Genomic DNA, 25413 nt, shown 5'->3' on the forward strand with positions numbered 1-25413 from the left:
ATTATATTTCTAAAGATGACAGTGGCAAGATGTCCTTCAGATAAGCTGTCTTTAACCAACTGTGCTGTTGTGAATGGGCAGGATTTTACAGACAAAGTCAGGTATGTAAATAATAATGGAAATAATCACTACAAATGAAGTTTAAATTCCATTCTACATTTTTTTTTCTCCATTCTCACATTGTTAGATAAGACATTTGTTAAAGGGAACCTAATATTACAAGAAAAAGTGGCATAATGAACTTTTTATCTTTGCTACTTAAACATTCTAGAGATTTACTTATCTTCTTACTTCATGAATGTGTAAACAGTTAAAATTGTACAGGCCATCTTTAAGACTTGTAACCTGTACAACCTTCCATGAAAGACAAGAGGTTTTCCATGATCATGTTCTTTAAAGACCAGATTTATTGTTAAATTTAGAGGAAGAGACCTCCTGGAAAGGTCATAGACAAAAGTTACTTGCAATAAATAGAAGTATTATGAGGTTATGGAAAATCTAGGAAACTTTGGTTTAGCATTGAAGTTGTTTTTGTTTTTCAGGTTAGTGTACTATTATTACTTAGGTTTATATACATGTTATTCACAAAGCTTTAATGCCATAGAAAGAAAAGTTTTTTGTTTTTTTAATTTTGCAAAGACACTTAAGTCACAAATTTTTGTAAAATATTTTTGAAAATAATTTCATGCCCAAAAAATATTTGGCTGTACAGGTTTGTGATACTCAATAATAAATATTTTTAGTGAACTGTATGTAGTATAAGAGATTTTATTGTGAAAATTTATTTCATTGTGAAACCAAGCTTGTAGATTGATTGTTTTGATAAATATTTGTCAATGTTCCTAAATAGTTAATTGTAGAAGAATGTATAAAACTGTAGACTGTGTAAACTGCCAATCTTCAAGAATAGAACATAAGTCATTTAAAATAAGTTTTATATTTTAAGAACGTTTTGTGATAATATCGTTGCATGTGGTTTAAAGTTGCTTAAAACATCAAAGCAAAAAGTTAGTCAGTTTCATATCATTTTTGATAGTAAAAATGTTAATATTTATTTTTTAAATGTTTGTTATTAATAAAATGAAATGAATTTCTTTGATATGATCTACAACTTCATTTTTTCATATATCTCAAATTAATATATCTGTGTGATTAGCATATCTTTCATGACTTGTATAAAATATTTAGCTAATCCTTTCAAAATGTGGAATAATGAGTGCATCTTATTTTAATTTTCCTTAGACATATTGAAATTATAACAGCAGCCAACCACAAGTATGTTTGTACAATAATAAAAAGTGAAGGTATTTCTTCTGGCAACATAGGATTCAGTCTGCCTCTGGTAAGATCTTTTTTCATTAGTTATAATTATTGCTAAATAGTTCAGTAATGTTTGTTTGACAAGGGCATTTTCTTTCCTTATTATTCATCCTCTGCTGGTATAGTGATAAGTCTATGGATTTACTACTTTAAAATCAGGGGTTTGATTCCCCTCTGTGGACTTAGCAGATAGCCTGATGCAGCTTTGCTATAAGAAGATACACACAAATACACCTCACTATTATGTGAAACATTTTTAAGAACTAATTCTAAAGATTTGACAATTAACATTGTTTTACATGATTGAAAAATGTTTAAAATAAGTACTCCATATAGTGAGGTCTGATGTTTCAGTATTTTAGTTTTTCTATAAACATCAGTGGTCTAAACTCTTGTATTGTTTAATGTGTTTTGAAAATACTTTTATTACCAATAATTCAATTGACTAACACCTGATGAAACTCTGTGGTGAGCCTATTGTGTTGTTTAAAAATATTACTGGAGTTTGGTTATGATGTCAAAGTGTATTAACTTTGTGTAAAAAAGTTGTTTGGAAATATTGTTAAGTGCCTTCAATAAAACATTGTTGTTTAAATGATGTACTTCATGATATTGATAGTAAGTTAGAAAAATATTATAACATTTACCAGTGAGATTAGTAAGTACAGGTTAACATAAATTACATACTTATTTCTTGGGATCAAGTTAATTATTTTATATGAAAACAACTATATTGAGATGATCATGCACATGGATAGTTTAAATGTGTCTTCACTTTACAGAAGGACTACAAAGTGGCACATGCCACTTCTTAGAGGTAAAGGAGAACAAGATTATTTTTGGTATAAACTTGTGTATTGTACACAACAATATTCTAGTGCAAGTGAGACAACAGTTTATTATTTTAAATTGGCAAAATGCTGATTCCACACATTTCTATCTTTATTACATATATATTTATTTATCATTGCAACATAAGCCCAGAAAATCTGAGAATGTTTTCAGGAAATATTAAATTTAGGTAGATATAATTTTTTTTTTACGTTTCTTTTATTAAACAGTATTATACTGCATTAAGCGTACCATTATCAATCTAGAGAATTTTAATGAATTATAACAATAAGAATTATGTCACTTTTCAATTTTTTTAATTTAACATCTGTTGTTTTAGTGAAGATGTACTGTTTTCTTTTCATATAGCATATTTATTTCTCATAAGGGCTACTCATTTGAGGCTGAACTCCTTGTTTCCAATACACAGTTGGCTGAATATGATGTAAATTAAAATACATCACAGAAATAGTTTTTGGATGATTTATGTGCACCATGTCAAATTCTCCTCTTAATGATGTTTAATAGTGTTATTTATATAATTATATTTAATTAACATATACACCATACATTAGGTATGCCAGTTATGCATTTTTGATACAAATGTTAACATTTCCTTAAATCAAAAATGTATTTCCAGTGATACTTACCTCCTCCCACACTTGTAGGTATTACTCAACTGCCAGCATTTTTTTTCCTTTGGACATCTAAGTATTGGTCTGATTTTTTCTTACTTTTTCCAGTCTTTTATACCCCACTCAATTTCCCTTAGTAATAGTTATCTTGACACTCTCCACTTATGTTAATGCACCCTCTATCCTTGTACTGTATATAAGCACCTGTTTCAGGTAATGTTATCACATTTTCAAGACTGACTGATTCCCAGGCTCTTATTGGAGAAGTGGTAAGTATTATTGGAAATACATTTTTGAATTAAGAAAGTGTTAATTTTCAAAACATGCTTGCCTCCTCTCACACTTGTAGCTAGAATACCACATTTATAAGGTGGAGGACCAGTGGTAGCATTACCCATACAGAATGTATCTCCATAGATCATGGATGTGTCAATAGAAGATGGGCACCATAGTAGAAGAACCTTGCTACATCCAGAACATGTATGCTCTTCACTTGGAACTGAATTCTTGTATTGGGGTGAAGTTTTACATGATATATGAACACTATAGGCCAGGCCCAACCAGATATCCAAGAAGAGAAAGTAAGTAACACTAAAGTGGACAAACCTTCTCCTCAGCTGGAAGAAGTCCAAAAGGCAAACCTGAGGGGACAGAACTTATTTGGTCTGGAATTGTGAATACTCATCCTAACTTCTTAATTGTGTGGACAAGGTAAGTTTTATTTGCTTCCAGAATTATGGGAAGGACATGGAAGAACTATGTTTAACCAAGAAAGAACCAGGGATGGGACCATTATGCATTAAGAATAACGATGAGACAGAAGAGCCTCTTTCATGAACAGTGTATTGAACCAATATTGATTAAAAAGAAGGGCCATGCTCAATCCAACCTAGAAGACCAAGCATCAAATCTGAACCTGTATTATAAGTAGGCTTCTGTGTGACTGGTGTCATGTCTACTGACATGTGGGAAAACGTTCAGGGACCCAGGTAGTAGGGCCTTTAACTTTGCCCTCTTCTGCAAGAGTGGAGGAAAAGCCTTTGTTCATCATCCCAGTGACTGGAAATCAGTTACATTAAGGACTTTCTAGCTCCACTAGTAGAATCTGGGTAACCATGTATGTTTGAGAGTCTTAAAGAACAGTGCTCTGGAAATTGTGCAATAAGTGAACCAAGTTCCCTGAATTTTTAAAAACATACTCACCTCAATTTAATCAGTCTAATGATTGGCAGAGATGGACATGAGTGGCAGTCCAGCATATTTATAGTAATACCACCTTATCAGTCTCTAGGCAATCTTATAGAACACTTAGTTTCAATAAAGACTGTTGCAATCTGTATAAAGTATATTTAGTTAGTGGTAACTAGTGCAGAATTGGTTTGATAAAAGCACACTTGCCACAGAGTAGGATTCTGTGAAATCGGGTTAAGGGACCTGTAAAGGTACCAACGAAGATACTTGCCCTTCTTATAATCTTTAAGAAATTGTTAAGAAAGCTGTAGAGAGTAGACAAAAACACTCAAATGAAGATACTGATACATCATAGAAAAAATATGATCTAAAAGTATTTGGGAGGTCAACATACCAGTGTGCACAATGTCCTCAAACAGGCAATTGACCCAGGACACTAAGGATATAGAAATGTGACAAATCTATTAAATGTGTATTGTAGAAGATTCCTCACCTTCAAACACACACAAACAGGGCAGAACTATTGACTCTCTATATGAGCTGATGAAATTCGAGAGTCCAAGGACAACAAGGATAAATAGAGAAGCCAACAGTTGAACTAAAGTGCATCTTAACAATGAATCTAGCTCTTCATCAATGAATTTGGTGATCCTGAGAGTCTTCCAACAAACTGAAGTGAAAGGAGAACAAAATATTGGATTTTAGAGTAGTAAGTCCATAGACTTGCTGTGTCTCATTAGGGGACATTGATTTATTCAAGTTAACTACAAATTCCACCTTAGAACCCTGACATTTGTAAAGCAGATGTATGATTTGACAGTCAAATTCTTCCACCTGATGATGATAGGCCAAATCATGAAGTTTTCAAAGCTATGTCAAATAAGATATAACTATCCTATCACATAATTTAAAAGTAAACCCCCCAGCATGAACCATGATATCTGTGGGTGTCTGCCATAGGGACTCAAACCTTGGACCCCAGCACTGTAAGTCCTCAAACTCACCACTCTCACACAAGGGTACTGAAAAGCTAACAGACTAAATGAAGGTTTAGGAAAAAGTGAATCATTCTCCCTGTAATTTTGAGGATCTTCCTCAATTGTAGCCTAAGAGCCAAATATATACCTCCAACTGACTACAAATAAGATCACAGACATTAAATGAGAGTGACTCTTTCCCCACCCTTTCATGATTGTTGTGTGATGCTACATATCAGTATCTGGGGTAAGATGGGAGAGACCTGATTTACTCCGTGCTAGCAATTCATACCATAAATTGGCTTGCCAACCAGAATTTATTTTTTTAATTATTATTATGAAAATTAAACATATAACATAGTTAATGCTCAAAGTATTTCTGAACATTTGTAATACTGGGAAACCTGTTAGTGATGCTTTCTTGACATGTTTCATTATTTGAATGAGGTATATATACGGTACCAAAATAAATGGCAAATTGACATAGGTAGAGAGTGTCGTGAGATAAATATTGCCAAGTATTTAATAGCATAAACTGGGAAATCTGCTGCAAATTGGAAGAACTTTATGATGTATACCAGAGAAGTTTATTACTGTAATCTGGAATTTGTATGATATAATCTCCTGCAAGGTAGTGCAGGTTTAGGCAGGAGTTAGACAAGGTTATCTAATATTGTTCTTCTTACTGCTAGTGGCCAACTGGATTATGAAGAGAACCACTGAAGGCAGAAAAGATAGCATTCATAAACACTGTGGGCACAATTAGTAAAGTAGGATTTTAGTGGTTACCTGGCTCTCCTGTCATACAGCCACAGTAAGACATAGAAGATGGCATTATGTGTAGAAGCAAAATCAGTTGAAACTGGAATAATCATCCATAAAGACAAAACAAAGGATTTTAAATTCAAAATTAGAAGTAATAAATCAATACCTCTTGGAGGTGAACCTTTCAAAGAAGCAGACTCCTTTAGATACCTGGGCAGTGTTATTAATAAGCAGAGATAAACCAATGAAGATTTTATTGCAAAGTGAAGACAGTGGCATAGAGCCATAACAGTTTTGCCAATAATAATAAAAAAAAATAATAATGTCCCTGCAAGTGGAAGAGTGAGCATGTTTGGTAGTAACAAGAATTGAACTTGAAGACTTTGAATTATATTACAACCCCTATAATTATAATTAACATATCATGACAGCCCAAAGCTGAACACAACTTTTAATTAATAAAAATAATAAGAATGAGAAATCATAGTGGTAATGTTTTGATTGCTTAGACATTTGGAACAATCAACAGTCATAAATAGTAATAATTGGGCACTCTAATTTTGATTAATTGATTACTTTATGTAACACTAAACTGTAATAAATGCTTGTGAATAATTGATTTATTGAGTTAATATCTTAGCTCCAAAGTAAATATCTTCAACAAAATGTGAGTGAAGAACTACATTGCACTGACAATAATGTGATTTCCACTTTCTGATATTCTGATTGACAGTTTATAGTGTCAAGCCATGGGTGTCAATAGAATTTTGTATTTGGGTGCAAGGTAGTCTGAAGTGAACAAAAAAATCATAAACATATGTTGAATGAATAAAGAAAATATTGTTCCCGATTTTTCAGAAGGAGAGCTAGCCCCCATCCCCAGCAGATGTCCATATTCCGAACTATGTATAATGCCACACAAGGATTTTTTTATAGCCAGTGACTGTACTGTTCTTGTTCTAAAAATGAGATGAGTGTTTAATAATAAAAATGCAACAAAATATAGATTGATGTCAGCATCAGACAGATTTAAAGATGCAAAAATTAAAATTTGTGGAACAGTTAATTACATTTTGTAGTTATTTAATGTTGAGACTAATAGAATACTGATGAATTTCCAATTTTATTGCTTGTTGTTCTAGTAGGCCTAAAGATTAAGAAACAAATATTGATTTTTCTGGGAATGATTGTGAACCTCAGTCTGAATTGAAACATGCAAAATTGAAGCCAAAGAAAATTGTCACTTCAAGTTGATTATGTAAATACAAATGGCTGACACATGATAGAAAAAGATTTGTTCTTTTGGGTGAGGGGGAAAATAATGTATTTATTATGGGAGAATAAATGAAGATTTAAATGAATGTTAGTATTTGTTGGCTAAAATTTTGTATGAAAAATTGAAACGATTGGCCCTGAATTACAAAAGTGAACATGAAATATTTCAGTCCAGTGTATTAGTGATATTACCAATTTTTTTTTCCATACTTCTTATCTCTTAAAGACTCTTCAATTTTTTTCCTTCTCAACCTGTATTGGAACAATATTTTGAATATCTGTGATATCTTGTGTTCGACATCAGTAATTTATAAGTACCAACAAATTAGTAACAATAATAAAAGCTTCCATACACAAGACGTACACTTACAATTGCTGCATTCTATCTGTTATCCTTACAGATAAATGACAATTATACAAAACTTATATATATTTTTAAAATTATCATATCTTATGAATTTAATGTCTTGAGGGGAACAATGTTTCACCAAAAACATATTGAACCTCCATTTTTGTTCAGGAAAGTTTGGGTGTAATCTAAGGTGCTTAAAAATTACCGTACACAGCTGACTTGCTCTTCTCTCAAAGCTAGCATTGCCTTTCTTTCTCTCTCCTTCAATTTAAGATTGGTAGTTTTAATAGAATGAGTGTTAGCATGCAAGTTATTTTGAAGATAAATGCTGTTCAGGAGGGATGATGTTTGTAATAGTTTCATTTACAAATGAGTTTTGTATGTTTGAGAATGAAGAAAATTTTGTAAATCATCTCCTACTGTTTTGGAAACATTGTATCACATCAGAATTTTCTGAATGAAGCTGAATGTGCTTTAGTTCTATTATAGCAAGCTGTTTTGATCATTTTAAAAATGAGATTTTCTTTGTAAATATCCTCTATAACTAATCACTAAGTGATAACACTTTAATAATAATGCTGAACCTGGAAAGTAGGGACAAAATGGTTTGTTTTTCTTTAAAACTAAATTTGAATTAATCAAACTTGCTCATGAATTTTTAAACTGACCATGGCATGAGTAATAAATTAATGCAAAGGTTTAACCTACTGGTCACAGTATTTTTTCATAAGAAACTTTATACAATTTGTAACAGCTATTTTGTCAACTCTGTCAGATAAAGTAAAAACCATGTACTTTTATATTTTTAAACACAGAAAGTCAAAGGGCTTTCATCTCTCATAATTGAAATATTGCACTGTGGTACATAGAAAACAACATTGCATATTTCTTTTGTTAAAAATGTAACTAAATTAGTGAAACTAAAATTATGTATGATAGCTATAAATTGAAGACTTTTAATATCTAAATGAGATTTTAAGTTATGTTGCCTAGCAATGAACTTAATATCAGTATGTCTGTGTTGATATGTCCTTGACCCAATGTCTGATGAAGGTGATTCTACAGGTACATAAAAAAAACTTGTTTAAATCTAAAACAGTTTATTAGAAAAGTTTTACATCAACCCACAAAGACTAATGTTCCTTTGTGATTCTAAATCCACGTGAAATAAACAAATTTAGAACTACGAGTTGCAGGAAACTTAATGATATGCAATCTACCTTTGTCACAACTTAATCAGTTACCACTAAAATAATAGTATGCATATGGTACCGTATTCACAAGGCTGATACTGTGAACGGGTTGGATTGAATCTCTTCATTTAATTTTTCTGGTTCCAGCTGTCGTTTGTATGCTATCAAAGGAAAGGGACTTTAGAGAACACCAATTTTTTATGGACATTTGAAATTTGGTAAAAGGAAAAATATAAAATCTGTAATGAAAATGATAGTCTTTTGAAAAAAAATAAAAGCATTCTTACAAGAACAATGGGCATACTTATCTCTTCAGGTTTCAAAGGCTGCTGATAAGAATCTAACAAGACCCCTCGACGTGGATTTCTGTACGTGGTGAGGGGGATCTCCCAGAGAAGGTTCTGTTCTTTCAGTTTAACTCCTCTGGGATCTAAATGTCCACCCATGTGTTTGCCGTGCATGGTGACCTGTGAAGAGGAGAAGAGGATCCTGGTGGTTGAGGGGTCCAACCCTAACACATCACTTTGGCCTTAAATTCCTGTATACGGGCAGCCTTAGGGTGACCCCCTTGGGTCGATTGGCTGGTTCACTTGGGCTAGGGTCAACCAAGTAACAGTGTTGGATGTTCTCAACAGATGTTGTGGATATTGTATCTGATGCTGGTGTTTGGATATAGTGCTCACAAAACCCTGGCATTGCTGCAGTGTCCTTGTTTGGCATTGTAATACATCCCCTCATAGGGCTCGATGGTGGGTGGAGTCATTGGGCACCAAAATTTCCTTTTTTTATTATGGATCCTCCAAATACAAACTTAAATAGTGAAAAAAACAGTCCATAAGTAAACAACCATGTCTTGAAGACTCTGAGCAGCAATCTTCAACATGTGTAACACCTGTTATAACTCATTTTCTTGTACTACATTCTCTTTCACACAAACCTTTAGGCAAATGTCTCCCTTTTTTATTCAGAAGTGACTAGAGGGACTTGCTGGCTCTCCAAAGTCAATAAAGAAGCTTTGATCTGGTAACATATTGGTGGAAACATCCACATCTCAACACAGAGAACTCCTCTTGCATTCAAGGTATTTGGGGATATAGCCATTGAGGTTACACTCTATGCTGCTTTGAATTTGTCACAAGGAGTTATTGTTCAGAAGGATTTGAAGAACATCCCTGACTCAGAGATTCTTGCTGGTTTTTCCACTCAAAGAGTTTCTGCAGTGAGGCGTATCTCTACTCGCAAAGATGGAATTATGATGGTGGCAGGTGGATGTGATGATGTAAGTGTCAAAACAAGGATACTGGTCAGCATCATAATTCCATCTTTGCGAGTAGAGTTAAGATAACTGCAGGATATGGCTATACATTCCAAACTCTCTCCAATGTTTTCAGTGTCAGAGGTATGGTTGCTCAAAGACATCAATGTCATGATTCCTTGACATGAACTCATTGTGGTGGAAAGGACTATGATGCCTGTGAGTGTGAAATGGATCCTCATTGCATCAATTGCAATGGCTCTCACCCATCCTACTTTCATTCTTGTCTTAAATGGATGGAAGAAAAAGAGATCCAGCATTTCAAAACGATTCATAACAGTACTTATCATGAGACTCAAAATTTGCTGTCCACCACTTTTTCTCGGACGTATGCTGCTGAATTTGTTCAACAACTGCAGTGGGAGTTAATTCAGACAGATCTCTCTGTGCCTCCAAAAGAATCATTTTCAAAACAAATGAAGTCTTTTGACCTCCATGGTTAAAAAAGTTGATGAATTAACTTCAACACCCATCTCTGTCCCTTACGCAATTCCAACAAATCCCAAGATCCACTTTCTTTGGTTCCAGGTATGGGCATTTCCTTGGATATATCTTCTCCCACCCCAAGATCCAAAATGATCATTTGTTCATCTCCTCAGTCACTGGAATCCCCTTTCAACAGCAAAGACCTGCCCAATCGACCCAGGGCAGGATTCATGGAGATCGATAGACCTCCCTTGAATAAGGACAGTAAGGAAAAAAAAGACATGGTCGTAAACAGAAGGGTTCTTTACCCAATTTGCCTACACGTAAATAAAAATGGTCACCTTGATACGATGGAATTGTCTAGGTTTACGTTCTAATCTGGATGACATTAAAACAAGGATTGCTTCTTACCAACCTGTATATCTTTTCTTACAGGAAGCATTTCTGAAACTTGCTCATACAGTGGTTTTCTTTGCACAAAAATGACAGGCTGTGTGATGGATGAGTGCATGGAGGGGTGGCACTGTTTGGGTGATGAGCATGTGCCCAAAGTGTCTTTGCCACTTGACACACCCTTGAAGGTTGTAGCCATCTGTGTTTCCTTGGGTCATACCATCATTGTTTGTTCTCTCTACCTGTCATCTGGAGAGACATATGATCAATCAAACCTTGATGCTCTCATTGAACAGTTGCTGTCTCCCTTTTAAATCCTGGGGGACTTTAATGGGCATCATCCCCCCTGGGGAAGTGCTGATATTGATAGGAGGGGTCATTCTGTAGAGCATATGCTCTATGATCACATCCTTTCTCTTTTCAATACTGGTTCTTCAACTTATTTACATGCACCTAGTCAGTCCTTTACTGCTATTGATCTCTCAATTTGCTCCCCTTTATTATTCTCCCATTTTTCATGGAGGTTGACAATAATCCAGGAGGCAGTGATAAATTTCCCATAATTTTGAGAGAAACTGGCCATGGTCAGTGCCACCCGATCCATGTGTCCCAGTGATAGATGGATCATGCAAACTGACCCTCTTTCACTATTCTAGGAGAACTTGATCCTGCCACTGTCTGTAAACCATCACTAGACTACTGTGTGGCAGCAGTAACTAACTGTATTATACAAGAAGCTACTCAATGTATTCCACTATATCCTCATCTGTGGTGGAATTCTGCCTGCCACATGGCATGGAAGGCTCAAAAACAGCCCTAGGATACTTTCCATAGGTATCTCTCACTCTCAAACTGCATTGCTTTCCAGCAGGCACATGCACATGCTTGGTGGGTTAGACACCAAAGCCAGAAGGAATCTTGGATTAAGTTCACAACCATCATATCTTCTACCAACAGTTCCAACGTTATATGGGACAAGATTCGAAAGGTAAGTGGGCAATATAATTCTGTCCCTCTCTCAATCTTGCTCTTTGGTGGGCAGGAAGTAGCTGATACCCAAAGCATCTCTGATAGTCTAGGTGAAAGTTTTTACTGGACATCTAGCACTTCTGCTTCTTCTTCCTCCTCCTTGGACATCAAGACTCAGGCAGAGCGATCACCTCTTTCTTTTTGAGCTGATTGTTTCTATGATTATAATTGTCCCTTTATTCTGATGGAACTCAAACTGGCCCTTCATCGGTCTGGCAATACATCAGTTGGAACTGATGATGTAATTATGAAATGCTGTGCCATCTATCTCCTGCTTCTCTTGCTATTCTTCTGATTGTTTTTAATTGGATCTAGCCTTTCTCAAACTACAGACTTTCCTTAATCATGTACTGAAGTGGACTACAGCAACTGGCTTTAACTTCTCTTTTTCTAAAACTGCTTGCATGCACTTTTGCCACCAATGGGGTATTTATCCTGATCCTTTACTCTGTATCAGTGAAGTTGTTCTACCTGTGAACCCTGAGACAAAGTTCTTGGGGCTTATCTTTGAACATAAGCTGGCATTTATACCACATCAAGCAGCTACGAGTTAAATGTACAAGAGCACTGAACATCTTCAATATACTTTCTTCCCCCATTTAGGAAGTGGGTCGATGTTCTATGCTAAAGATATATCGTGCTCTTATTCAATCAAAACTAGGTTATGGATCACTGATCTATGGCTCTACAGATTTCAGCATCAAAGATGCTGGACCCTGTTCACCTTCAGGGTCTTTGGTTTCTGCACTTCCCCAGTTCAGACCTGAAACATAGTCTCATGAACCTTCTTTGCATCTCTGCCATTTGCACTGTTTTTACTATATGCTTCAAACCTTCATTCCTTACCAAAGAATCCCACCTAGGGTTGTGTTTTCTTTCCTTGTTGAACCATACTTTTTCAGAACAGGCGGTCTGCCATTGCTCCTTTTGGCCTTCGTATCCAGGTGCAGTTAGATGAATTGCATCTGTCCTTGGATAACATTGCTGTATCCACTGGTCAGCCCATCCCACCATGGCTTCTTACAGCCCCCAAATTTGACCTGTCTTTCAGTCATCTGAGAAAAGTAGACACTCCTGATTGGAAATACTATCTGCTATTTGCTGAACATCTTTCAAACCATCCTTCCATTCCTGTTTTTACAGATGGTTCGAAATCAGGTGACTGTGTGGGCTTTGCCACGGTTTGTTGTGGCTGCACACAGAATCCCTCTCTACAACTTCTGTGTTCACTGCTGAACTGTACGCAATTTCTCTTGCCCTGGATCACATAGAAGCTAAGCAGTACTCAAACTGCACTGTTTATACTGACTCTCTTAGTTCTCTGCTGGCTCTGGAATTGCTTCACATTGGTTCACATCCTGTTTCACCAATATTCAAAATTGACTGGCCCATTTCTCTTTAACATCTGCTTTTATCCAGTTATTCTGGATACCGGGCCATGTTGGTATTCATTGGAACAAGCTTGCCGACGTTACAGCTAAGTCTATCTGCTCTGGCATTCTTACCGCTGTGTTTGTTACATACATAGACTATGGTCCTGTATTGAAGGCTTGGCTACATGTCAGCTGGCAGTAGACTTGGAGTGAGCAATGCGAAAACAATCTTTTACAAATAAAACCCTGTATTGGACTTTGGCCATCTTGCTTTCATAAGGATTGGAAAGAGGATGTTGTTCAAACTAGATTACGCATTGGTCACAGTTTTTTAACTCATTGTTTTCTTTTATCTGAACTGATGCACCAGTGTGTAGTTTGTGTAACACTCAGGTCACAATAAGCCACATTTTACTTTCTTGCCATCATTATGACTCTCAGCAATGGCACCATTTTAAACATGTTCTGCCCCAAGGTTTGTCCATAATGTCAAACAGTGTTATTGGTAATGGTGACACTGTCCACCTTGGCAATATTTTTCGTTTTTTAAAGGTCATTAATCATTTTATTGCCATTTAAGTTCTTTAATTTATACATTAGGCCTTTTTTTTTTAATGTGATTCCCTTTTAAGAATCAAAGTCCATCTAGTTTGATTTGAAATTAGAAAATTGCCATAACATTAAACAACTGTAAACCAGGACTGGAAAGGCCAACTTCAGGTGACCAACACTGCTGTTTGAACTATCCGTTTGAACTACCTGTTAGCCATCCTGGTGAGTTGTCACTAAACTTTTGCTACAAGTCTTTTAAAAGTTTTAATACTTTGCTTTTTAAAAATGGCTGTAATTTCAAATAATTCTGGACAGAACTGGAAAGGCCAACTTCAGACAACTGACAGTGGTTTTTGTACTTACCTGTTAGTCTTCCTAGCGAGTTATGATAATTACAATTATGCTACAGAAAGTCCTTTACGACTTGTATTGCTGTAGTTTTTCTCTTAACATTGTGGACTAGATGTAAACATTGGTTTTATGCTATTTACCTTTTTAAATTGAAGTTTGTTTTGTTTTATCTTAATTTCCTTTTATGAATTTTACTAAATCTACTTTACTTTTTAACTTTTTACCAGATGTTTTGGTTCAAATACCCAAGCTGCTTTGTGCCACAGCCCAGCATGGCTAAGCGTGTTAAGGCGTGGGACTCGTAATCTGAGGGTCGAGGGTTCTCTGACTTTCTTGTTTTCCCTGTTGCATCAAACATGTTTGCCCTTTCAGCCGTGGGGGCATTATAACATGACTGTCAATCTGACTATTGGTTGGTAAAAGAGTAGCCCAAGAGTTGGCGGTGGGTGGTGATGACTAGCTGCCTTCCCTCTAGTCTTATACTGCTAAATTAGGGACGGCTAGCACAGATGGCCCTCAAGTAGCTTTGTGCAAAATTCAAAAACAAACAAGCTTTGTGCCATAAAACACTAAATTAACCAATCAACCCTTCTCTTATACTCCCTTTTCCTCCTTGTAATGATAACTTGTTTCTGATTATGCTTATTTTAAGAATGCTGTATATTTAAGCTCGATGATTTAATTGTTTTGTCTGAAGTATACAATGCACAAAATCTCTCAATTAATTAAAAAAATATGGGATACTGATGGTTAGTTTTTTATCTGCATTTATGTAGTTTATATATTTTTATAAAACTTTATATATTTTTATATTGTACCAATTTAAATGAATGAATTACTTGTATTAAAAATAGATTACACAAAGTTCTATAAGTGACGATCAGTTCCACTGGGTCAGTTTTACAATTTGAATTTGATGGAGATGATGTGTTAGAGTTGACAAAATAAAGTTTTACATCTTATCAAAGAACAAGGCCACCTTGTTTTACTAGATTTAAAAGTGACATAACAAAGCCTTTGCTTATTTCATCTTCAATTATTTCAGAGAAAATGGGCAGAGCTGTCTATTGGTCAAAAAATAGATGTTCGACCATACATATTTGATCCCAATAACCAGTATGTTGCAAAGATTGTACTTGAGGTGGATTTCCTGGAAAAGAAGAAGTAAGTGATATGGGGAGTGAACTGTTTTTAATATCTGTGATTTTTATCAACTAATAAATTTGTGTGTTGTATAATGTTTCATGAATATGAAGAAAATACAAAAACGAACAAGAGTATTGATGTTTTTTGAGTATGTTTTTGCAATAAGATAAATTTACAATTGATATATATGTACAACTGACTCTTGAACAATTTTTTGTTTTCCACTGTTTCTTCTTTCTCATAAGTACTGTTAACAAGTGATATATTAATTTGTAGTTTTCTTGACATACCCTTCCTGGTACAATAAGTTGTGATTTTTTTTAAGGCCTCCATTGGTATTAAAATAGTGTTGATATATGATTATTTGTCATTTGTGCATATTTTTGGTTGGAAAGATGAAATCAGACTATGTATTTGAATGTTCCAATTGAAAAAGGTGTTCAAGATTTGAAAAGCTGGTGATTAATATGTCAGTACAAACAGAAGAAAGACCATTTTGAAAGCTGCAATTATACAAGAGCAATTAATTTCTGACTATTGCAGAAGGAACAGATAATAAATTAAAATGTTTACTAGTTGTGAAAATTATTAAATTTACAATTAGTGATGTGCTGGTTGTCTTTCATTTAGGTGTGGTGGGCTCAGATAGTGTTGTAGGATATAATATGTAAGCTTACACATAATTATTTCTGTAAAAAATGTTATTGAAAGATGGGTATTATTTTTTAAGTGTCCCATTTTTATTTTTTGAACTTTTTGATTTGCTTGTAACAACTAATGAACTGTGTAAAACAATATGATTGTGAAACTTCATTATCAGTTTATTGATTGTAGTGCAAGATTTTCTTTTATCTACCCATAAATGTGATTAAATACTTCTACATTCATCCGAATACTTTTTTTCATTACTGGAGTGATATATCCATAAATAAAGTTTACAACTAAACCTCAAATTTTTCTTTCAAACACTTAATTGCTTGTCAGTTTGTGGTTTAAAAGTGAACATTGTTTCAGTCTGAAGATGTTTTGAAAGTGACTCTCAAAAAACAAAAACTAACTTAAAACCATATTGAATATTATAAAAAGCAAGAATATCAAAATTCCCAATGTGGATGAACCCATTCTAGTCCACTAACTTTAATTACACTCTTTTCAGTTTCAGGGTAAAATATCTAAAAACCATGAGCAGATCTTAAAATATTGAAACACACCTTAAAATAGACATAACTGTTTTGTGATATTTTTATTCAGGTGAAATAGTCAGTTGATTAATGTTTAACGACATATGCAATGTGTGAAGTTTTATGCTCTTACAGAGTAATAAGTGTTGCTTATAGAGAAAGATAAGCAACTTGGAAATTAAAATAGAATATGTAGCAAGACAAATTAAGATCAATTGCTTAGCTAAGCAGAGTTAGCTGTCTTCATCACCCATAACAGACTATAGGTAGAGTATAGAGTTTAGTAGTCAGATGATCAACAATGTTCCCTAGAAGATTAAACACTGCCATCAAGTGAAATCAACTTTTATAAGTTAATAAAACTTTTCTTAACAGGCTAAGACCACCCAAAACCACAAAGTTCATTGAACATTGCTGATTTATCAAATAAAATAATGCTACACAAGTATTGTCTTCTACTTTGCTCAAGAACATGTGTTGTTAAAATGATACTTTTTGATAGTTGGTTTTAAAATATTTTCTAATGAAAAAGTAAGATTCTTAGAACAGTTTTCATTAAGGACTGAAATAGAACAATCTAGAATATAATATGTAGTAAATAGGGCCTCTTTAGGAGACATTTATTAATTTGATTTTGAAGTTCTCTTCTCATAATGCTATGTTTTGTGATTTGTAGAGCTAAAAACATAAGGCTAAATGTCATAGTCACAGGACAGTGTAAGCTAAGAGAAGTGTTAATGAATAATGAACATCATGTATGTGAATTGAAAGACGGAAAACACTACATGAAATAACTTATTTTTGCTTACAATGTTTAAAACATTTTGTAAATAGTTAAGCTACTAGAGTATAAAGTTTATAAAATATATAAAAAAAAAAGATTTAGAATGTTTATGGAAAAAGTTTCTATGGAAATGCATGTTTTTCAAATGAAAATATACTTTTCCCAGCACTACAACTGAGTCATATGATACTGATCAGATGGCTGTAGACTTTGTTCAGCAATTTCCAAAACAAGCATTTACTGTTGGTCAATTGGTAAGCAGTTGTGATGTTTTCAATTTCAGTAATTACAATAACTAGTACCAAATAACAGTTTGTGTATGTATATATGTGGTGTTCATAGTTTATACTACTGAAGTAATGTAGCATTATCTTTGTAATTTTAAAACTATATTAAAAATGTAGTTAAACTGTTTGAATTAAGAGATATATTGTATATTATCATGATAATTTAATCGAGTAGGATTATCAATATATTTTAGAAATGAGTTTTCAATACTAAGAAGAATGGATAAAGATATACAAGAAAAAAAACTGACAAACTGCTTCTTGTTAGTTTCCAGGCCAAGCATGACTAGGTCTTACTATTTGGTCAGAGAAGAGTTACTTGAGTTGGTGGTGGGTGCTGTTTATTAGCTTCATTCCCTCTACTCTCTCAGGTCAAAATCAGAGACAGCTAGCCTAGATGGGCCTTAAATAGTTGTTGCATGGACATTCAAACAAAAAACAAGCAAAGATTATAGGAATTACAGTGAAATCTGATTATTTGATTAGAGTAGTCCAAGGTTTTGGAGCAGGTACTCTTCACTAGCTGCCTCTCCTCTTATTTATCAATTCAAAATTGGTAACAGCTAGTAAAGAAGCCATTGTGTAGCTTTGTGTGAACATCTACAACAAATAGTTTCTCAAACTTTTTAAACACAACATAATTTGCAGACACATACTGATCTAACTTGTCTTTTCTTTTTGTTCTGTACAAGTGTAAAATGTAATAATTGTCTCTGCAGAGAGATGTGTGGTTTTTCATATTGTTTCTTCTTCCAAAAACTTTTTATTCGACTACTGTTCTTTCATTTCTCATTGTATTGATTTGAAACATGATCCAATATGCCCAGACAACTTTGTCATTTTTTAAACTTAAGCTTTTTTAAGGATTTTATAGGGCCAAAGGTCAAAAAGACCAAAAATGTACATTTTGCACAGTTACATTTGCAACAATCAAGATTAAACTTGGCATAAATATAAATGTTCGTGCATCCAATATATTGACATGCAGAAAAGTTGGGTTTGCCCATTTTGAGTCTTTTTGTGGTGGTGGTCAGAGCATACAAAAAAAAACATAATTTGGAGATTTTTGGCCATAGTTTGACCAATTTACATGGAATTTGCTACAAAGGTACTTGTCTATGGATCCCAAACATTGATGTGGACAATTTTCAATTTTTCTGTTTCAAAAATGTTTGTAATTAAAAAATTGGTGATGTTGGACTTGTATGGCAGAGACGTTCCATTCGTCCATGGAGGTGAGTCTCTTTGATTTTGTAGAATAAATTTATGAAATGTTAAGAAATGGTAAAACTGTAATATTTAATTTTTCTTGCATAATGATCAAGTTACTATATTATTTTCTGAACTTCATTAAAAATATTAACTCTGTATTTTAATTATGTGAATAAATAGTTTATGGTCACTTTTTGTGTCAGTATAATGTATACATTTTAAAGTTAATTGGTTATCCATAAAAAAACAAAAAACAACTGTTCTTTCATTCTTGTTTTGTTTTTAGCTAGCCTACAAATTTCAAGAAAAGAAACTGCTGAAGTTAGTGGTGAAAGAAATGGAAGGTATGCTTTTGGTATTAAATTTCTTTTTACCATGCTAATCCTATTAATATTAATAGAATTTTTTTCATAATTAAATTATGTTCACAAGCACTTGAAATTAATATTCTGCTGTAAGTTTTTTCAAAGCCACAGATAAGCAAATTTTACATGTTCTTTGCATTACCAGCTAAAATCTTTGTTTTGTAACATGCAAAGGAAAAGATGATATAAAGATGTACTGATATTCATCAAGTTAAGAACATAGCAGTAAAGGATTATTCTGTCAGTAAGAGCTCTGTATCAAACATTTATCAATTATATGATGAAGTTTGTTAGTAAAATAAAAATCCGTCAGTGGTGAGGAATATTTTTGTTTTTACTACATTCTTTCAGTATAAAACTAGAAATAAACTCAAATTGACTTTTTTTCCACTTTGCAAAGGAAGAATTATGTGCAGTATTAATTAATTTCAAAGTCTATACTAACATTGAATTGGTTATTAAATTTAAAACATGTAAGTTTGCAATTCTTTTTCCCAAGTTACAAGATAAGATAAAACTTGGGAAAATACTTATGTTTTGCATACAAAATATTGTTTTGTATTTGAATGCACAAAGCTCATAAAATGCAAAGGCAGTACTGTGCATTTAAGGTGATTAAAACAGTAAAGTGGCCACCCTAGAGTACTCATTTATGATGTTAGGTATAGAGAGTTCTGAACAAATGTGGGACATCTCAATGATTGTAAAGTTAAACCTATGTGGGTTAAACCTATATTACAATGCATGTATTCAAAAAACACCTTCAGTACAAAAGACAGTTTCAACTGAGTGGTCTGATCAGAAGTGAAAAATTGATTTATTTGTCTAGTAAAATACAAAGGTACACTAGATGTAGTGAAGACACAGGTATTTGGGGCAGTGAATAAAAATCGACAGGGTGATAGTATTACTATACTTAAGTGTTTATTTAGAAGTTCAAACAAAAAAATTTAACATGTAGACACTGCTGTCTGAGATTGAGCTCTGAGGGATGACAGATTCATTCTTCAGATAATTTTATTTTTTGCAATGCATAGTGCTATCTACATTCCCCTATTCTTTATTTCATTTTTGCATGGTTTGGTAATGTTTAAAAAGCTTCTCCCCCACCATACATGTGTTACTATTTTAATTATACAGGTGTATCAGGTCATCCCATAAGTAATGTTTGCAAATTTAATACAGAAGTGCATCATCATTTCTGTCTTTGTAGAAGGATTTAATGACCAAAATGTATGGTTGGGCAAGTATAAAAATGTTCAAACAAATAAAAAAAAAACTAACCCAACTCCACTTTTTCAGACCATTAATCAAATAAATCCTTATGAAGATGGATATGTCTGAGGAGCACATTAGGCAAATAATGCTTTGTGTTTAATAAAGGAAATAGTGCGGCAGAAACTAAATGAAACATTCAAGGTGTTTATGGTGTGCAGTTTTTCAATGAAAGAAAATGTCAAAGGAGCTTTCACAATCTCAGATCACGTGACTACAGCTTAAGTGATGTGCTAGGTTCAGTAGTCCTGTTGAGTATAATGATGACCTTTTGCTGGCTGCACTTGATGAAGATTGTGCTGTAACTGTTGAAGAACTAGCACAGAGGCTAATTCAACTCATTCAACAGTTCACCATCATCTGCAACAGCTTGGAAAGGTGTCAAAACTTGGAAAATGGGTCTCCCATTTTGACAGAAGCCAATCTTAGAGCAAGAATGGTCATTTGCATTTCTCTGCATCCTAGTGAATGTAACTCACTTTTTTTGGACAGGTTAGTGACTGGAGATGAAAAATGGATATTTTATAAAAATGTGAAGTGACACAGACAATGGCTCAGTACAGATAAACTGGCTAAAGAATAGCCCAAAATAGACCTCCACCCTAGGAAAGTCTTGTTAAGTGTTTGGTGGGATATTGTAGGTGTGATCCTCTTCTAGTTGCTGCCACTTAATGCAATGATTATATCAGACTGAAAGAAAAGAGGCCTGCTGTGACCAATCGTAAAGGTGTTGTCTTACACCAGGATAATGCACTGTCCCATACAGCAAGGATCACATCTGCAAAGATTGAAGAGCTAGACACATCCTTCTTATTCTCCACACATTGCCCTATCTGATTATCATCTATTCCAAAGTTTGCAGAGCTATCTTGATGTAAAAGAGCTTGGAACACAATGAAGATGTTGAAACTATCCTCTCTACGTTCTTTTCCTCCAAACTCCAAGAATTTTATAAAAGTGGCATTCAGAAGTTTGTGAATCATTGGCAGGAAGTAATTAATAATAATGGAACATACATTATTGATTAAATAACATTTAAAAGCATTTGAAATACTTTTTCTTTTTCTGAACCTAAAATTGGACATTACTAAAAGGATGACCTGATATAATAATTTAATAATTAAGTTTGAACTTTATTCAGCTTTGAAAGCTTGTTGGAGAAAGTGGATGGTAGAGGGGGAAAAAAGTGAGTTGCTTTTACTTGTCCAGAAGTTTGAAGAAGGTTTCTTGTCACTCTTTGACATAATCATCATTTTGTACTATTGGTTAATAATCAGTGATGTCAAGAAAACCCACTTGTAGAGAAATGTATATGTAAAAATGGCTTGTTTGGGTTGAGAAAATATTTTACGTAGAGGAGCGTATAACGTTTTGACCTTCTTCGGTTATTGTCAGGTCCACAAAGAAAGAAAGAGGTAACTGACCGGAAGCTGACCACATGTTTCAAAAGGGTTGTGTAACTGGTCAGAATGTAGAGGGTGTGCTTAGATGTTTGAATATATAATTTTATATTATTTATTTTATTATTATTATTTATTATATTATTTTTAATATAGGAAAAAGGTGTTTCTTTGTATTGGTTTATTTTGGGCTTGAGTTGTTGTATAAGTAAGGCTTCTTTAATTTTGCATTTGTTTATATTTCTTTCTTCATTTAGTATTTGAGTGTTTTCTATGATTATGTTGTGTTTATTTGACTTGCAGTGTTCGAGAACGTGTGAAGGTGACTTGTGTTCTTTGAATCTGGTTTCTATTTTTCTACTTTTTTCTCCAATATAGAAGTCATGGCAGTTATCATAATGTATTTTATAAATAATGTTGGTGTGGTGTTTGTCAGTGTATGTTTTATATAGTATAGACTTCAATTTTGTGCCTGGTTTTTGAATAAATTTGGTATTAATTGGAATGTCCTATTTTTTTTACTAGTTTTTGCCAAATGTTTGTTATTTTTCTGCTGATGTCAGGAATATATGGTATGCAGCAGTATATGGTTTTGTGATTTTTTGATTCATGAGATATTAACATAATTTCACAAAACAGAGCTAAAAAACAATCTTACAAAAAGAGACATTAATTCCATTAAAAACCTAAAACAAGATAAAAACATAAAAATTCTAAAAGCAGATAAAGGTAACGCTATAGTCATAATGAACACGAATAAATAAATCCAAAAAATGAAGAGCATCCTGTTAGACATAAACAAATTTAAACCAATACACACAAATCTAAAAATGACACACGAAACGAAACAAAATACTACTAAAAATGAAAAAAGCCAACACAATTTCACAAACAATTTATTTCTACCTACGATCTTGGTAAATACATAGCATGGCCATTCTCCAAATATGTAACATCAGCCAGTTCATTCATCAAAGACTCTTTTTAATTTCAAGTCTAATCTAAATCAACTTAATCATAAAGCCTTAATGGCCAGTTTCAATGATATATCCCTCTTTACAGAAGTTCTAACCGCTGAAGCCTGCAAGATAGCTTTAGAACTCTATATCTGAGACCCTAACCCATCTATAGACATTCTCAGCAACACTCATAAAATTCACCACGATGAAGACAAACTTCATGCTCAACAACTACAACTATATACAAACAAATGGCTTAAGCATCTGCAACCCAGTATCACCAGTTCTAGCCAATATTTTTATGACACAAGTTGAAACACAAGCAATTAATACAGCATTACATCCACCACTATATTGGTACTGATATGTAGATGACACGGCTGTGAGATTCACATCTGCAGAACACACACTTAATTTTTTCAATCACATTAACGCTACATATCCCAACATTAACTTCACATGTGAACAAGAAGAATGCAATCAAATATCATTTCTTAACCTCAAAGTTACAAGAACCGATACACAATTTAAAACAGAAATCCACCGAAAATTCACCCATACTGGACTATACATTCCTTGGGACTTAGCACCTGAAACAAAACAAACTCTCAACATACTAAGAAACCAAATAAACACAGCCATAAAACTATGCTCACCAGATAAAATTAACGACGAATTAGACAAAATAAAACAATACTACATCAATATCGATAAGTTTCCTCCACAAACCGTAGAATACATTATACGCACACACCTAGACAAAAAGCAAAATCAACTAACAAAAGTAAATATACCCCATGGATTAAAAAATCATGAACCCACATACTGCTGCATACCACATATTCCCGACATCAGCAGAAAAACAACCAACATTTTGCAAAAATTAGTAACAAAATATTACATTCCAATTAATACCAAATTTATTCAAAATCTGGGCACAAAACTAAAATCTATACTATGTAAAAACTGCACTGACAAACACCACATCAACGTTATTTATAAAATACAATGTGATAATTACCACAACTTCTATATTGGAGAAACAAGTAAAAAATGGAAACTAGATTCAAAGAACATAGAAAGTCACCTTCACACGTTTTCAAACACTGCAAGTCAAATAAACACAACATAACCATAGAAAACACCAAAATACTAAATAAAGAAACAAACATAAACAAACGCAAAATTAAAGAAGCCTTACTTATTCAACAACTCAAGCCCAAAATAAACCAATACAAAGGAAGATCTTTATACCTATATTAAAAATAATAAAAAATATAAAATTATATATTCAAACATATAAGCACGCCCTCTACATTCTGACACTTAGTTACACAACCTCTATGAAACATGTGGTCAGCTTTCAGTCAGTTACCTCTTTCTTTCTTTGTGAACCTGACGATGACTCAAGAAGGTCGAAACGTTGTTCGTTCCTCTATTTGATATATTTTCTCAACTCAAATAAGCCATTTTTACATATATAGTATTGGCTAATACTTTCTTTCTGTTAATTTTGCATGAATGGTTACCATATGTCAGGTGAGAAAAATTGGTGAATTTTATATGTAGTATTTTTAGCCCAGGAACCATCAGAGAATTTCATTTTATAGACAAAGACTGGGAAAAGTCAGTCATTAAATTTTATGTGTTCCAGCAATGCTTCTGAAATGGCATGTTAAGATAAATAATTATTAGCATCACAGAATTACATATAAATTATTGTGGTGCATTTAACATCAATATGTGCATGTTTTGTGCAGAAATATTATTTTGTCTACATTACATTGATCTTACTCTCACTTTTTGTTATTATTATTATTTTTCTACCATTTGTCAAGGAGTGGATAATAGATTCCATAAATGGTAGCTAAGTTCCCACCTTAGCAGAATGTAAGGGCTCTGGACAAGGCTTTGTCTAGTTTTCCTAAACATCATGATTTTACTACTTAAAAGCCCTTAATAAATTATTCTTTAGAAATAAGCTTTTTTCAGTAAAAAAAAGGTATTTTGATCTTTCAAATTTTAGTCCATAGATAGAATAGTCATCATGACAGTAGTCATAGAAGGAACACATACAATGCTCTAGGTCAAGGATTTCCAACAGGTGGCATGCGGCCAGTGGCATGGTTTTGTGTGGTCGTCGAAGGTCTATTAAAAATAATTTACTTTCATAATATTTTTTTTTGTAGTGAAGAAATGAGAAATTCTGACTTGCAAGGTAAAAATGCATGAAAGCTCCAACTTATGAAATTTAAAAATTTATTTTGTGTGCACCTATATGTTTATTATTTATGCCTCTATAATGTTACAGTAATAACTTAATAGTAATTGCTTTTAAATTATGTCACATACACCTCAGCATATTATATCATCATTTCCCCTACTAGATAAAGTGGACTCACTAAGCTATATACTCCCTCCCCTCTGCTAGACAAAGTGAACTCGCCTTGCTGGTGGCTGTTGCCAGTCTGTCTGTGTGCTGTTGTGGAGGTTGACGTGTTGTAAATTATCACTGTTTAGTTCTGTGGTAAATATAAACATGATCAAAGTTTTTAAGAAACATAAGATTGACAGTGATAATAGAGTGTACCAGGAATGTTGGGAATTTGATTATTTAATTACAAACAATAATTGCAAGTTGCAGTGTTTGGTTTGCATGCAAATTATATCAGTGTCCAAAGAATTTAATGTGAAAAGGCATTATTCAATGACGCATGAAGAAAAGTATAAAAAATATCAAGGAGAAACTCAAAGTTCAGATTGCAGATTTCAGCAAGAAATTAAAACAACAAAGGAGTATGCTTATCAAGTTGTCACAAAGCCAGA

At 33.5% G+C, this 25413-nt stretch overlaps 1 protein-coding gene across 2 annotated transcripts in view; it reads left to right on the forward strand.

Annotated features, from left to right (window-relative positions):
• Positions 1 to 25413, forward strand: part of LOC143222028 (vesicle-fusing ATPase 2-like) — a 60964-nt gene that overhangs the window by 1641 nt on the left and 33910 nt on the right. For both annotated transcript variants that reach the window (XM_076447846.1, XM_076447845.1), the window contains exons 2-6: positions 16 to 101; positions 1243 to 1342; positions 15024 to 15142; positions 17256 to 17343; positions 18875 to 18932. In XM_076447846.1, the coding sequence (XP_076303961.1) occupies positions 16 to 101; positions 1243 to 1342; positions 15024 to 15142; positions 17256 to 17343; positions 18875 to 18932 (451 nt within the window). The remainder of the gene's footprint in view (positions 1 to 15; positions 102 to 1242; positions 1343 to 15023; positions 15143 to 17255; positions 17344 to 18874; positions 18933 to 25413) is intronic.

This window comes from Tachypleus tridentatus, chromosome 8, assembly GCF_004210375.1.
Source record: "Tachypleus tridentatus isolate NWPU-2018 chromosome 8, ASM421037v1, whole genome shotgun sequence".
NCBI classification, from domain to species: domain Eukaryota; kingdom Metazoa; phylum Arthropoda; class Merostomata; order Xiphosura; family Limulidae; genus Tachypleus; species Tachypleus tridentatus.